Source organism: Excalfactoria chinensis, chromosome 2 (genome assembly GCF_039878825.1).
Source record: "Excalfactoria chinensis isolate bCotChi1 chromosome 2, bCotChi1.hap2, whole genome shotgun sequence".
In the NCBI taxonomy this organism is placed as follows: domain Eukaryota; kingdom Metazoa; phylum Chordata; class Aves; order Galliformes; family Phasianidae; genus Excalfactoria; species Excalfactoria chinensis.
The window spans coordinates 126162778-126179540 of NC_092826.1; the positions used below are offsets into that span (position 1 = coordinate 126162778).

At 39.7% G+C, this 16763-nt stretch overlaps 1 protein-coding gene across 1 annotated transcript in view; it reads left to right on the plus strand.

Moving 5' to 3' along the window:
* The window catches only part of GPR158 (G protein-coupled receptor 158), a 167566-nt gene that overhangs the window by 139668 nt on the left and 11135 nt on the right, over window positions 1-16763 (plus strand). The window contains exon 7 of the mRNA XM_072327963.1: window positions 9129-9367. Coding sequence (XP_072184064.1) covers window positions 9129-9367 — 239 coding nt within the window. The remainder of the gene's footprint in view (window positions 1-9128; window positions 9368-16763) is intronic.

The window sequence follows — 16763 nt, forward strand, 5'->3', positions numbered from 1 at the left end:
TCTTGTGACAGGTGGAGATGTTCCTGATTTAATCTGTTGTGAGTGTGGTTTGAATCTTATCTTTTGCAGACAAGACAAAGAATAAACTTTCCTTTCAAATACACATGAAGGTCTTGGCCGTGATACCTGCATGCACAGACCACAAGATAAAGTTAATATTTTTTACACAAGTGGAAGGAGAACACAATGCTGATAAAGAGCTTCATTTTCAACACAGCTGATATAAAACAGTGCAGCCTATCAGTCATATTGTAAAGTGGTTAGCATTGATTTCATTAAAGTAAGCACAAAATCCTCAACAAATATTTTAGCTAAATATTACTGTTATGTTTCTTTTGGCAGTTTTTGACCAACACCCTCCTCAGCCTTTTCTGTACCACACTGCTATCTGAATTTCAGAGGGAAATTGTGTCCACTGGATATGAATGCTCATTCTTAGGTGTAAAGGTGTACAGTAAAATATACTGGGACTAGTTCTTTATTTTGCAACTGGGTTGTCTGACTGTCTGCTGTTGTTATGAATGCGTGTAAATGAATGCAGAGCACAACAAAGACTGGACCTTTCATTGTGCTGTCATTCCTCTCTCTCATTGTTCTCACTATGGTTGAAAAGAGTGCCAACACATAAGAACTCTGCATGGTTAACTTATGTGAACTAGTAGAAGAAGAGATTTTTCCAGATACTGACTGTACTAATTTGTGGGAAAAAAATGAATCTTGGATGTTCCACTCATGTCAACCTCATTAATGTCAGCTGGAAATAGGGAACTTTTCATCTTTGGAAAATATGGCTGTATATGATTAGCCATGAAGATATAAGATTGGGAGCATGACGTGATTAAAAAAAAGTGTACATTTTTATGATGGATCAGGTCCAAAGAAGGATAATGAGGCTTGTGAAGAGCTTGTAGAATATGCCCTGTGAAGAGAGACTGAAGGGACTGGGGCTGTTTAGTCTGGGGAAAAGGAAGCTGAGGGGAGATGTTATTGTTCACTTCCAATATCTGAAAGGTGCTTACAGTGGGAATGGGGTTGATCTCTTCTCACTGGTGACAGGATGAGGGGAAATGGCCTCAAATTGCACCAGGGTAAGTTTAGGTTGGATATTAGGAGAAACTTCTTTACAGAAAGGGTTGTTAAGCACTGGAATAGGCTTCCTAAGGAGGTGGTTGAGTCACCATCCCTGGATGTGTTTAAAAACAGTTTGGATGTGGTGCTCAGGGACATGATTTAGCAGAGGGTTGTTAGTTAGGGTAGTATGGTTGGGTCATGGTTGGACTCAATTATCTTTAAGGTCTTTTCCAACCTGAGTGATTCTATGATTGTAAAAGATAACAGGAAATAAAAGATGGTGATATGTATAAAGATGGGAGAAGTTCCTGTCCTTTCAGTTGCTGGTGTTTCCTTCCTGCATCTTCAGTAATGGACTGACATATTTAAGTGCTGTCTATTAACATCAATTCACAGCAGAAAGGGAAACAAGTGCTTTCAAGTTCAGTGCCAAATTATGCTGTGCATGGTGCTTTAGTGGGCACTCCGCAGACGCAGCTCTTCTCCTGGTCTCTTTCTTTTCATTAGATATATATATATTTTGAAGATAATACACGTAGTGATAAAGCCAGGCAAAGCAAACTTGATCCTGGATTTGCTACTGCCAACTTTTCACCTTACAGAATCAGTTTATTTTAAAAATTATTTCTCTTGAATCTCCTCCAGTAATGCAGTTGTATTCACTGTCAGCTCCAGCCCTGAGCTGCATGCACCTTCTCTGCAGGTACCTCTCCCAAAAAAGAAAAGGGAAAACTTTAACCAGCCAAGGTGACTGATTTTATTTTATTTTTTAATGGAAAAGAAACAAGGCAACTAGTTAAATAAGGCTGGAAAGAGAGGTGTTTATATCTAATTCTTCACTTGCATACTGTGCCATTGAAGAGCAGGCTGTGATTTGATCTAACTAGTGAATTTTGAAGCTGCCTCAAGTCTCCAGTGGTTCTTAGACATTTTGTTTTCAGGCTCCTGGTTCTACTCTAACTCTCCTGTTGTCACCCCTTGCTGTCTCTCAGCTGTATGAACTTCCTGAACTTGCACAGCAGTTCGTTGTCAGACAGGCCAATATCATTTCCAACAAAGAAGTATACTGAATTCATCATTTCATAAAGAATTGTATCTTTAATACCTTATAAGCAAAGCTAATACCAGATATCACATACAGCTCAAAGATCCTCAAGAAAATTTCGTCAGCATGAAAAGCTGTCTGAGGAGAAAACACTTCAGCTCCTAAGGAGAAATTAATTTTAGTCCACTTTTCCACTCTTCCTGCAAGAGGGGTTTTCAGAGAAGTCATTTGGTCACTAATGACAAAGCCAAACTCAGATTCTGTGCTTAACTCTTTGGAGTCAACTGGTTTGTTCCTGTTGAGCAGGTACAGGGAACTTGCAGACTGGGGATGCTTCAGAAGCCTCTACTGGTCTGCACATTAACAAGGATGGCTGCCCCAGACTGTGAAATGGTAAGCTAAATCTGGCCTTCAGGCTGTGGGGTCTCACAACAGTGGAGAAACGCCTTTATTGATTGCAAAACCTGTTGAAAATCTCTTAAGTGTTGTTTTCCCTAAAGCTGCAATTCTTCAAATTATGTAAGTGGATCAGATGTCTATTGTATTTAGCTTAAAATGAAGAAGTTATTTTGGTTTTGTGGCCACCTTCAAAATGTGGGAAAAGTACTGTGTTTTCCAAATTCGGCTTACTGTTTTCTGATGAGAAGTACAATGCTTGCCAGTGAAATAAGAAAGCAGAAAGGAAAGAAAATCTTTATGGATCAAGACATGTAACCATCCTCAAATTTACTTTGGTCTGGATTTGGATTTTATCCATAGCAAGACTTTTGCTATCAGTAGTGTGCCTATTTTAAGAAGAGAAGCTTTGGCATAAGGTTTTGACCAGCTATCTTACAGTTGATCACTAGAAAACGGCTCTGACATTCAGAAAGGTTGCTGCAATTGTCTGTGAATGTTTTCAGCGGGAGAGAATGCCTTTGTGGAGCTGCACTAACAAGGAAGAGGATTTGTGTCGTCCCCACTGCTTTAAGTCATCAGCCTTTATTAAAGGAAACGGCATGAGCCAGACCAGGAGGGGAGTTGGCTTTGTAAGTTTAACTCCACAGCACTCTGTGAAGCAAATTTTGTAATGAAAGTCCTGAAAATGTTTTGACCTGTTGTGGGAGAGGATTGCCTACAGGCAGTGCTTGAATCTATTTTCACACTGTAAGCTTCCTGATAAATAGTCACCTTGAGATCTTTTGTGCCGCCTATTCTGAAAGTCTTTGATAGGGGTAAGGTACTGAATGGCCTTAAGATTTACTGAAAGTTAATAATCACCTGATGATTTCTTAAGAAGCAAATAATTAGCTTAGCCAGAGCTTGTATAGCCTGAAGAATTTATAATCTTCAGACTGAAGTCTAGCTGCAGGAGCCTTAACAATCAATGAATTAAGGTTTCTGTCACCAAATCACCTCAAATTTGAATGAAGAGCTCAGGAAGATTGGTTTGCTTCTGGAGAAAAATGTCTGAGGAGCTGACCTCATTTTTAGCAAGAGAGGGATGTAATTATTTAAACGTATTATTGAAATGGTTATGTTAACCTATGTTGTAGATTCAGGAGGAGGTAGTGTTATGCCTACCCTAACACCACAGGATTTTCAGGAACTGGCAGATAGGAGGCATGCTTGTGTGTATGGTCAAACTGAAGGGCCCTTTGCAAGGCACTGAGCATGGTCACCATCAAAGTGATCTGCAGGAGCTCTGCACAGTCCAAGCTTGGCCCAGACGTCAGGTGCTTCACTGGCACTCCATAGTTCTGCTAATCTCAGCCGGATTCAAGAAGGCATTAGTGCAGTAAGTTTATTAGAAGAGATAATTAGCACAAAGCAGATGAGGATTTCATAAAGGAGACTTGGTCTGCATCACCGAGGCCTAGTTATGTGGACACGGCAAGGCTCCAGCTTAGCCTTCTTGCTTCCCAGCTCCCCTATACTTGGAGCATCCATTGGCACACACCCAGGATGGGTAAATCCAGCTGAGGAATCATCTGATGAGACACACCTGGAGAGTATGGTGATGTGAACAAAAACCCTTGAAAAAGCAGCACACATGCACAGGTTCAGTGACTGGCAGCCAAGCAGAACAGATGCATGCAGCTGGGCAGTGAGCTGTGGAGCAAGCAGGCACAGGGGAAAGACGAAGCCCGACTGATCTGCCAAAGGACTCCAGCTACTGTCCTTGGGATCAGCTGCACACAGAGAAAGCTCTTTGATCTGTATTCCACCAGGAGATTGAGCTTTTCTCAGGTGGGAGGTAAAAGAAGAAAACAAAGCACATGTATGGCATGAAAAAGGATAGAATCTAGGCTACATTTAAAGAAACAGCAGATCATTCAGTTTGCTCATTGCAGGTTTGCTGACAGATTGACAGAAAGAATCTACTTCAAGTCAATATATTTTTATTAAAACAAGTCATGTTTTTTATACTCCTTCCGTGCTATTCAGAATGCATGATGCTGAGAGGCCAGTGCTACTCATGGGAATGGGTGAGTGGTTCTGATTGCAGTGGGAAACTCTTGGATTATTTTTGCTTCCTAATAACCCGAGCCTTCCCTTGAGCTATTTGTGAATTCCCTTCCAAAATTTCTGAACTTCCTCAGTCTGGTGAAACTGTTGGTAATTAGAACAGCCCAGTTTGTTCCCTATACATTGGTGCAGAGCTAGGGTTTTCATCAAAGCACTGGAGAATTACCTTTATAACATTTCAGTGTCACATAATGCATTTTGTCAAGTCTTCCTCCATGCAGCATGAATATTCCTATTTTTAAAGGCATGGCACAAAACATGTAATATTAAAACTAATGTAGGAAAGTACTGAGTGAGTTACCAGTATGTCCTGATCTGCGTGTCTTTGCTTATGAATGATAGCTTTTAACAGATACCAAAATAAAATAGATTTTAACTCATCTTCACAGCTCTTCACAGCCTAGTTTTCTAGCCATGCATCTGAGGTATTTTTACAGTACATTACCTTCTGTTAATAGAAAAACACTTCAAAACTCTGCAGAAATTATCAATGAAACTATACTTTCAAAACAGCAAATTTGAAAGTAAATATAGGTTGTTAGAATATCACTGTTTCCCAATCACTCAGTACCCAAGGCTACTGCTCAGTCATTTGTTAGCATACCATCATGATATCCTCAAATATTTATTAACCACATAGGATGGGAGCTCTCTAAAGTATTCATACACTCAAGGAATTGCCAGACGTAGTTTCCTAATTGTTGTACCTTTTATTGGCCAGGCTGTGATGTGTACGATGCAGGTCTCAGCCAAGGTTTGCTGAGACTATAGATGGTTAGGTTCAGTAAAGGAAAAAAAAGAAATTATCCTAATGTCATTGAGTATCTTCTTCTGGGCTGGACTTCAGGCCTATTTTGTTGTAAAGCCGTGAAGAACCATGTGAGAAGTATTCAATGAGTGATTTGGAGACTTTCAGGCAAGATGAGGTATAGAAAGCTGTTCATTTCTGTCCCGCAGTTGGATTTCATTCTTTAGAGCCTAAAGGCAATAACTGATGGTATGAATGCATCTAACTTGGGTCTTCACTGTTGATGCTCCTTCTTTAGGCATCTTTTGTGGTGCATAGATAAAGCCTGCTCTCAGTATTTGTACGTGTGCATATGTGTCAAGTGTGAGGTGTGAGCTCTCTTTTGTATTGGCAAGGTGCCTTATTTGGGCTGTAGGTACCTCTTCACTGCTTTCAATAGAATCACTTTGGTGTACCAATTCTAAGTCACTAATCTCATGTACAGTGTTACTCCAGAAAAAGCAGATAAGGCTTAATCCCTCCCCCATAGGAAGTCAATATAATTCATAACAGCTCTTGACCCCTTATCTTTCTGATGTAGCTTTCATATCACAATAAAAATCATCAGTCTGGAACAGAACAGTTTGACAGGATGACTCAGTAAAGCCACAAATGACAGATACTAGAAATAAAAAGCAAACAACCCGTGCTAGGTCATTGCTGTCAGAGCTGGATCCTTCACCTGTTGTGCCTACAGCATAAACAGTTAATGGTACTAACAGCCGTACTTTCTGTTCACAGGGTTGATTATTGAAATTATTACCTGAAAATTTAGTATGATCTTATTTATTTTCTAAGATTATGGGCTCCATCTAAAGATATAACTTGTACAGCAGCAGCCATGGCTTTGCTTGCAATTCCCAGACTGATAATCCCAGCCAGCCCTGAAACTAGCATGCTCCTTACCTCCACATCACTTCTCCTATCTGCTGGACTGCCCTGCACTCTCATCTCTCTGTGTTTGCAACCAAGTCCTCACTTTGTCCATCTTTGTGGAACTGGGGCAAAAAAACAACAACAAATACAACAGACCTTTAGACCAAATAGCGTATTTCCCCAGACTTGGTGGTGAAGGTAGCAAGGCTGTGGGTTACCTACTTTGCAGTGTCTGGACAGCTCGCTCATTCTATATCTGAGTCCTTTGTTTACTCTGTTAGAAGGATATCTATTACAAACCAGCTTTAATGCTGTCTGTAGATCAGAGCTTTGCTTGAGGGCAGTTTGTAGTGTCTTCCAGCAAAGCAGGTAGAGCGCATCACACTGTGCTGTCTGATATGCCTATAAAAAGAGCTGGGGACATTTCACTGAATGTGGTGGTTGGATTATCCAAGAATGGTGCATAAAAGTGCATTGCATATACTGAATGGTTTTAGCTGGGAGAAAAGCTAGAAGATGCTTCTAGGATGGTTGCTTTCTCTTCTGCCTTAGATCAGAAGCTGTACCTCTCAAACAGTGCTCAAAGCTTTTCAGTGCTTGGCATTTGGGGGGGGGGGGGGGGGGGGCAGACAGGACAGGAGGAGTTTTTTTCAACTGGCATTGCTTTACTTGATGTTTGTATTTAAACATTAATTTGTTCAGGAGTTTGAATCCAGGAATGCATGTATAATCATAAATTAAGTAGCATCAGAGAACATTCCTGGATGCTGTAACTCCATTATCTGTCCTGCTGAATTGTTCCAGCAGTACCTGGCCTGCCCATGGCCCTACTAAAATCAACATGCTTTTCCAGTATGGTTCAGGAGCTGGTACAGGCAGCTGCAGTGGGCAGCACTCTGAGCTGAGGGGTAATGGTCTCAGTGTGGGCTGTTCTCTGCCTGCATCAGTGCCAGGGACAACTCAGAGCATAGTTGATTTTTTAATACAAATATAGCCTATAAGCTCCATATCTTACCTCCCTGTGAGAAGTCTCTCTCATGTGCTCAAAGACTTTTTCAACCCAATATGTGAATATAGAACACTCCAAAAAAGGGGGATTAAGTATTGTCTACTGAGAATTCAGAGCAGAGATTTGCCCACTTTTCTGATGGAGAACACATCATCAGACAACACATTTCCTAGGCAGTTTGATCTCATATTGCTGCAGTTTGGCTTTTATGGTGAACTCAGATGGTGTCTGAATCAGAGGTGCAGGAAGGAGAATGATGCTCCAGCATGGTGAGTGGGCCTGCTCTCGGTAGGAACTCCTGGGGACGTGTCTCTGCTCTGATACACGGTCATTAATGCACAGAGGAGACTGAAGCTGTGCGCCTGCTAGTGGTGAAAGGGTGAGCAGCATGAGTTTGGGATCAAATCACCACGGGAATAGGAGGGAATTACTGCTCTGGACCTCAGGTTCTTCTGAAGCCCTTTTAGTCAGACAAACTGTAGCTGTGAAAAGCTAGTGCCTCTGATTTCATTACAAAAAGAATCTTTCTCCTTCCAAGAAGCTAAGTACTCATCGGTGTTCAGAATGTGGAGGAGGAAAGCCTTTGTTCATATTAAATTTTGGTGCTCTAAAAAAGAAAGATTTATTGACACTGCCTGGAACAACGGTGCTGTAACTGATAAAGGCAGAGAGAAATTGTCTGCCTCGCATCTGTGGAATTTCCTGCCTATCCTTCCTGAAGGCTTTGGGAAGCTGCTTCAGACATAAAGCACTTAGCATCTGTAAAGGGAGAGGAGAACATCTATCAAACACGGAAAGATCAAAAACTGTGACTCCCTGTGGAGTGACTGTTGGGAGGGAAACAGCTGAATAATGTTGAACACAACCAGCTCTCTGACTTCACCTAATGCACACTGTGAAGGCTGTGTTTGTAGTCAAAGGATGAATCATTTCCATGGATAGGGAAAAGATTTTGAGCTTTTACCTTAAAAGGCACTGCGCTATTATTTGTTTGAGAGGTAACGCCACTTGCTTTTGCCTCCTTTTAGACAAATATAAACATAAATATTAATCTGGAGTGTATGTTTTTAAATTATTTTTTTTCCTGGCCTGTCCATGAGATGGCCTGGGAGGTGATTGAGGTGCTTGGTGTGCTGTAAATGTTGGAGATTTGGCACGGGCTTTTAAAAACTCAACTATCTTAAAAACTTCAAGTTCCCTAAACCTCAGTGATAATTAGTCCCACGTAGATAGCAAGATATTCAGTGCCCATGCTCATGCTTCAGAATCCACAGCTATAGTGGTTTTGATTACAAAATCATTGAGACAATGCAATCCTTCATCTTGAAAGTGCCTTTCACGACTGCTTCTACAAAGGAGCAGGCTGTTGTCTCAGAATCAGCAAGCTCTGTGGGAAGAATATCCAATGGGGGAACAGCATGACTAGGGTTGAGCTGACAGACAGCACTGTAATGAAATAAAATCTTGTGCACGTGGTTGCTGTTTTATGGATGTGACCTTCTCTTTTCCGAAGACAAGAGTCTTCCACTGGGAGCTGAAAGGTACAAAACAGCCTGACAACACAGCATGTCAGTGTGTGTCTCGATCATAAGTATAGCTAATATTTCCTATTAGTGCTGTGTAGCACTCTCTGGGCAGCAATCAGTTCCATTTAAATAAGATGAATATAAAAGTAATAATGTTTCAGGTTTTACTCTCGGACATGCTGTCAAGGGAAGAAATGTTGATTTTTTATTTTTTTTTTAATAGCCTGATAGTGAAATAAAATGAAAATGTAATTCCTACAACATGGTTAGTGCTCTTTTTAATTCTACCCTATCTGAATTTTTTAGGGTTTTGAAGGTATTCCTGTCCAGAACTGCTCAGCGTATTCCATATATGACAGGTGGGAGAGTGATGAGGATGCTGGCTGTAATTCTCCTGGTAGTCTTTTGGTTTCTTGTTGGCTGGACTTCTGCAATAACCCAAAATTTGGAGAGAAACATTCCTCTAATTGGTCAAGGGCAAACATCTGACCACCTGATCTTCAATATGTGCCTCATGGACCGCTGGGATTACATGATGGCTGTTGGTATGTTCATTTTCTAGTTTATCTTCTAATGTCTAAAATAAGTCTTAGTTGCTCTCTCTTTACATTTCTTTTCCTTTTAGAATATATTAGAGCTTTATTGGGCTGCATAACATATTAGAATAGCATGTAGGAGAATGAAATGTTGGCTTATATGTTTTTAAATGGGCTGAGAAGTAAAACAACTAAAATATACTGAGAATTTTATGACTTTCAAAGGTTTGTAACTAAGACGATAGTAACAAGGTGATTGGTGCTCCAGAAATGTTTGTTTTTTTTTTTAATTGCTGAATGTATCTAACTATTCTACACTAGTACAGAGAGAACTTGTGGTAGGAATAACTGTGGAGGGCTTTACGCTTCTGCCCCACAGAACTGGACAGAGCTGTTGTATGAGGAGGGAGAGAACTTGCAAGAACACTCTTTCATAGAATACTGCACATACTTTAATAGGAAAGCAATGGGAATAAGAAATGCATACCAAACTTTTCAACTTAATATATTTTATAGACATTCTGTCAGGGCTTGGGATAGGCAGGAGCTAAAAAATGCCACGCTGCAGAGTCCAGTTCTGTCATACCAAGGAAAAAAATGACACATTTTTGTTTCCTTAATTTTTATAGTGTTATAATGTGCCATGCCAGGGCGCAGCTGTATGGTGAAATGTTCTTCATCCCAATCACTGGATAGCTTCAGTGCATCTGCACCTAGAGCCCTTGGTTCCTGTACAGCACAGGTCTGCCACCCACACTCAAGTACATAAATGTTTTCAAATCTTATCTAAGTATTTAGCTTTCGGCCCTTTCCCTCCTTTGCCATGGCCATCCTATTGACAGAGACCTGATGCTGAAAATAAGGGGAAGGTAAAGCATGTCACATGGGAGTGAAGGCAAGATGGATAGAAACAGCCAGTGGTATTCGGAGTATTTTCTCCGAGAGTGGAGTACAGAATGCCAATGTGTAGTAACACAAAACATTTTAAAGGACAAACCACTGCTTCCAGCTTCACCAAGGACTTTCCACAGCTCTAAGTTACTTGTTTCCCTCTCATCCCTGTGCTGTGCTCAGCTCTTCCCTCCTTCATATAAGATATGTCAGGCACACTGCTCCTCATTTGTGAATGTTCTCATGGGTAAACAGTGTGAAGAGAAGTATAAACAAGTACTTCTTGAAATGTGACTCCATCTGTGCCCTTCTGGAGGGATATAATAAGAAAATAAAACTCTGTTTTGTCATAATGCAACAGTATTATCACCAGAGATGATGTAAAATTAATAACAAATGACAATTAAATGTGGAACATGGTGTCATCTTCACTGATCCATTCTGGATGAAAATTTTACTGCATTTCACAGCCAGTAATACAGGGTAGGATTATTAAAACTTTTATGCCAGTTGCTGTTGAATAATGGCCAACAAATGTATTTATTGCCTTCATCTTACAACTGTGGCAGTGAACTGAATAACAACTCAGATCTTAATGGCTAAATATGACCCTTTTGATACTAAATGACGTGTTGGAAATAGGAAAGATTGTTTTTTAAGACAAATTTACATCTAGAGGGGTTTTTAATGTTTCCTTTTCTTTTCAAAATGCAATCAAGCATAGTAGAGACAAAGCTGACTCACAAGCCTGAATACAGTTGGTTGTAATTTCCTTTGTTCGGGCCTTTTGCCATGCGCCCAAACTACCTTGTGAACATTTGTGCAAGTTTTCAATATGTCAGTATCTATGTGTGTACAGTTGAAGGTGTTGATGGTTAATAGAGTCTGAAAAGGTTACAGCCAGGAGGACCTAGTTCCAAAACTAGATAATCTATATCAAAGAGCTATCAGGAGAAATACACATAATGCAGAACCCCTTTCATTCCTGCAGTTGACTGGGAACAGCCTTCCGAAGGATTTTATGCTGCAAATTATGTGATAGATTATGATATTTGATTTAAAGTGGCAAATAAAAATGTAGGATGATAATTTGTGAAAGATTTGTTAATTAATTTGATTTAGCTGGGCACAGGACTTTATACAAAGCTAATTAATATTTTGTAATATATTCTGTCACCTGTAGCCAATGCTCCAATGCCTCACTGTTTTTCACCCTGCTGGCGATGTCTCACTGAAATGTAGAGAGGGAATTTTCAAGGTCACAGATTAGCAAAGTGAGAATTAACAAGGCTCTGTTAGAAAGTCATAATGAGATGAAGCCTTTATGCTACCAGAGATTACTGGAGTTAGGACTTATGAAGCATTTTCCATACTAATCATCCTACTTAGTCTCTATCTCCAGAGACTCTTATTGCAGTGAATGTTTTATAGTTCCATTTCCATTAAGTTTGAGAGGGTGCTTTGTGAGAGTAGCAGGGACTCAGACATAAAAGGTTGTCACCATTTTTAACACTGTCTTTTTACTCTGATATGCTGATGAGAGAAATTAGCCTTCAGTAAATGCTTATCAGTGTAACGTAAGTTAGTATGTACTTTCCTTGGTCTTGGATACTTGTGGGTATTCTAATTGGCTCTTGCTTGGATTCTTTCATTTTCTTTGTGCTTGTGCACCACTGCTGGAGTTGTGGGATCTGTCTCCTAGACAAGCCATGGCATGGATCTCAACCTGAGATATTAGAGAAAGACCTGAGGGCCTGAAAAGGCTCATCCTCAAAGTCTTTCTGTTATGGCTTGAATAAATTCTATACCTCTACCTACCACAGCCTGATTTCTGATTTCAAGTTAGAATAAAATGGCTGAAAAACTTGTGGTACCCAAAGGCTCATGGTGTCACAAATCAAACTATTATTCTTTACCTGGAGGGAAGAATCATCTAAGTGAAAGAGATGTGAGTGCAGTACTCAAAAAAATGCCCACTAAAAGAAAAACAAAATAATAAGTTTAATGTGCAGAGCCCCTGGGAAGAGAGAAAGACAGAGGTGAAATGTTGGTGCATAGAGGATCCTGTCTTCATTAGGGCCAGGGTTTTACCCACTGTGGACAGCATTTAAGCTCTCATCTTTTAAAAATCCCCATGTGTACCCTGTGTGTGTTTTTTGACATTCTGTTTAAACCAGAAGTTAAAGGCAGGTTTTAAACAAATGCAGCTAGGTGTTTTCCTGAGCACAAGTGTGATTCCCAGCTGGCAGGAGCTGTGCTCCTCTGGCTTAGCTGCTGCACTACTTGGGAGTTCAGGTTTTGGGTTCTGGATATCAAGGGAATTTCAAGCACACAACTCTGTCATAATTACTGAATGCCCTCAGCCAGGAAAAGGAACAAAGAAGTATTTTAGTCTGTGTTCCCAAAAGAGTTTCCTCCCACTGTTCATTTGTTAATATTTAACCTATATAATCCTTGCATCTAAAGAGGATATGGATTGCCAGGACCGGCTCTGACAGATTGGGAATTAAGGGTTCCCTTAAAGTTCTGAGTTAGGGCATTGTGGCACAGCCTCACAAAGACCCCCTTATTAAGTTTTATACAGGCCCCCAGCTGCGTTCCGTGAATGAGTGATTATTATTTCTTTTTGTTATCCCCATTTGATGTGGCCCTATGCCATATTTAGAGTACTTTGTTCAGAGTATTCAGTGAATGAAGATTGTTAATTTCCAAATGGGCATTCTTGAGCCATGTTCTCCTTAGCATGAATGTACAAAGATTAATGCCAAAAATTGTCAGCAACAGCTATCTCTTTTGAGTGCTCTCTTGAGACATCTGGGAACTAATTCTTCTGAGCTGTGTTTATAGCCTTCTCTGTGTGGAAAGCCCAGCCAGAAGGTAATTATTAGAATTCAACACTGACGAAGATCTGCTTTCAGTTTTCTTGTTAAGACTCTCAGAAAATGTGAAAATAGTGATTGCTTCATGCCACGTATATCTCTTTCATGGTCCCCATTACCAATTATGTGTGTGATCTCAGTCTCCCATCTCTAGAACAAACTAAATCTTAAGTAAGTGTAGGGAAGAGCAACAAGGGCAATGAAGTGGGGCAACCCATTCATCTCGGATTAACTGCTTCTGTCAGTTTAATTTAAAATAAAGCATGCTTAAGGGTGATGGAGAATGAAATTTTCCCCAAAAAATAATGTTCTTTTTTTCTTTCTTCTTTTATAATGAGAAGTCAACATTTTTCAGTTTTCCTTTCAAGTTGCAGTGCCCCCTGCAGTGACATTCGTTGTTCTTTATACCTGCCCCATCACAAGTGAAAGCCAATAACCCTTCTGTAGGCGCCGTTTGTACAAAGTGTTTCTCCTAAACCAGTAACAGCTTGTCTCAACCACGTTTGTGTATCAGTAAATTTTCTATTCAAATTCTTCTGCAATCCACCTGTGGGAGGACAAGGCTTTGGGAGAGGCTAGGAGATGCTATGACTTCCTCTTGTCTTGGCAGCAGAATCCATTTCTTGTATGGCTTCAAGTCTTTCCTGTCCTTCAACTATTTTAGATACTGTTGGCATTTGCTTGCATCCTCTTTAAGATATAAGAGAAGCAGTCCCACACTCAGCTTGCTTCTCCATCTTCCACCTACTCAGAAGTGGATGATGGGGCACAAGAGAGTGGTCAACTGGCCTTAATAGCAGTGTGCTCAGTTCTGCTGCAGACTGTAACAAAAAAAATTCTAGGTTGGTCCCCAGCTAGCAAGAAGAACATGTTCTGAGATTGTGTCTGTGAAACATGGCTCGAGTGGTGACCTTTGCATTTGTAGAGGAGCTCTGGGGCATGAAGTTAGAATTCAGATTTCCTGCATGTGCTCAAGACCTTTTCTCTCCTGCAACATTTTGTCTTGTTCACTAGGCATCTAAAATGTTGTTTGCAACAAATTATACAGCTTTCTTTATTAACCAACCTTGATTTATCACTGGAATTTCTCTGTCACATGCATTAAATGAGTCTGGTCTCACAGGAAATGATATGGTTTATTGAAGATTATAACACACAGGAGAGCAATTTAAAATTGCATACGTGTTATAATTATAGTGCTGTTCAAGTTTTAGAGATGCCAAAGCTGTAAAAGTAAAGATGAAGGACTTTCCTAAGGCCTCAAAGAAGAGTTAATGTGTAAACCTTGCTAAAAAATTGAGTGTCACATTTATTGATTTCCCATGTTTCCTTATATGATTTTTGCTTTCCTGAATGTTTTCTTACCTTACCTGATGTCATACCCTTACTGCCTTTACGTCCTTTGCCGTCTTTAGGTGCTTTTTCCCTGTCCTCTCAAGTGTCAGGAAGGCCTGATCCAAACCCTGAAAGAGTGGGAAATGACTCCTATCAATCACTGATTTCCATTCCCCGTATCTCATTCCACCATTCCATGTAGTCAGCTGAAGTACTGACTTCAGTGAGCAGTGAGCAAGGATGCTGGAACTCACTCATGCTGGGGCTGGGCAGGTGGGTTTGTGTCAGCAGTAGGTCATTCTGCATCATCGAGGTGAGTCCTGACAGTTCGAGGCTCAGAGATGTCACAGAGGCACTGGATCAGGCTGCCCAGAGAGTTGTGGATGCCCGGTGTTTAAGGCCAGGTTGGATTGGGGCAGCTTTGGAAGGAGTCCCTGCCCATGCAGGAAGGTTGGAATGGGATGATCTTAATGTCCCTTCCAGTGTTCTGTAATCCTATGATTCCATGGCTGTCTCTGGACACATTTGTGCCTTGTTCTGGTTTTAAATATGAAAGAATAATTGATAGTTCAGACAAGTGCACATAAATACACTATCTCAGATCTTCAGGAAGTTTGAGTCAAGAAGACCAACCTGAGTGTATCTTCCTTTACACAGCAGATATGTACCACATACTGTGGATATCTCATTGTCACTCGTTATCAGAAGGTGCAGAGCATGACCAATGGCCCAGGCAGATCCCAGGTAGGCAGGCATGGACTGCCCTTAGTTGTAATAGGGTACAGGCTGGTCCAGTGTTATGGGTAATGGAGCTAAGTGTTCCAAAATGCTCCCTTTTCTAACACGATGGGCAATACAAACAAAAGAAATGATCATATTTTTAAAACACTAAAGAATACATATAGCCAGGCAGGTCTATTAGATAATGCAAAGATCAAATAAAATGTTATATTTTAAAAAGAAGTAACTAGCAAGAGATACATTTAAAGATTAATTAATTTATGCACATAGCATATTGAGGCCACATTGTGTTTACATCTCACCTTCCATTCATATCTCCATCCATCTATGTCTCTAAAGCAGTCGTTTCTTTTCTTAGTCTTTTGTCTGTCAGAGATTCACATCTATCTGGATGCCTGGTTTGGACAGTTATAAAATAGCTACTGCAAGTCTTTTAATATTTTTTTTTACTTCCCATTTCCTGTCCAGATATCTGTTGGCAAATCTCTCATGTAGGAATTCCCATCATTCTTCAGAAGAAGATACTTCTTGTGCTTAATAAGTAAAAAGGGGTAATTTTTAAGCCTTATGATGAAATATATTTAAAGGACTCATGTATTTTGGTCTTTGCAAAGAACAAAACCAGAAAGACATCAAAGATAAATCATGCTTAAGGATTTTGTTCTTACATGTTTCACTATCCATCTATCTATCCAGCTATCAACTTAAAGTTAGTTACATCTGTGTTTCATATAACAAATACGTATATTAGCTTGTTTCATGTTGAGAGATCAGAAAGGCTATATAAGAAAATAATAGAGCAAATTTTTGTATCTTCAGATTTTCATTACAAAATACTCTAATAGTATGTATCTAATTATGTGAATACAATTTTCCCCCTCCAGCACAACCTCTACACAATACATTTAAGCTGTGTAGTTAGTGGTTTTGATAATAAATTGTTTTTCAATGAATATGTTTTGTTCTTATCACTAACAAAATTATTGTTGCATTGGTTTTGGCAAACATAGAAACTCTTTGTGTTTTTAAAGCTACTTCCCATTTGTGTTACATACCAGATGTCACACTAATTATTATCTACATACAGGAATCCCCTCTCTGCTCTAACTATAAAGCTTTTATAAAAGCATTATTTATTAAACACTATTGTACTCCATAATATTAATGCTTTGAAATACCCTCTTCTGCCTTAGGAACTCTGAGTATGATCATGAAACTGAAAATTATGAAATTTGCAGAATTAATGAGATCCAAGGATCATTCATTCATACTGCAGTTCATTGTAATTGTCTTTACTATCTGTATGCATCTTATTCATTTTCATTTCTGTTCTATCTTTGTATTTTTTTACAGTCTGGATAAAAGCACATATATATTCTTGTAAATCTTCAAAGTTGCACCAGATCTTGTTTTAATGGTAAAAATAAGCAAAATTTGGCCCATACTTCTTACATAGAAAGTGCTTTCAGCACATGCTTTCTACATGTATTTTCATGCCATTGAAAGCCTAACGTTTTCAAACTTTCAACTTCTTTTAGCACTGGTAACTAATCATTTCT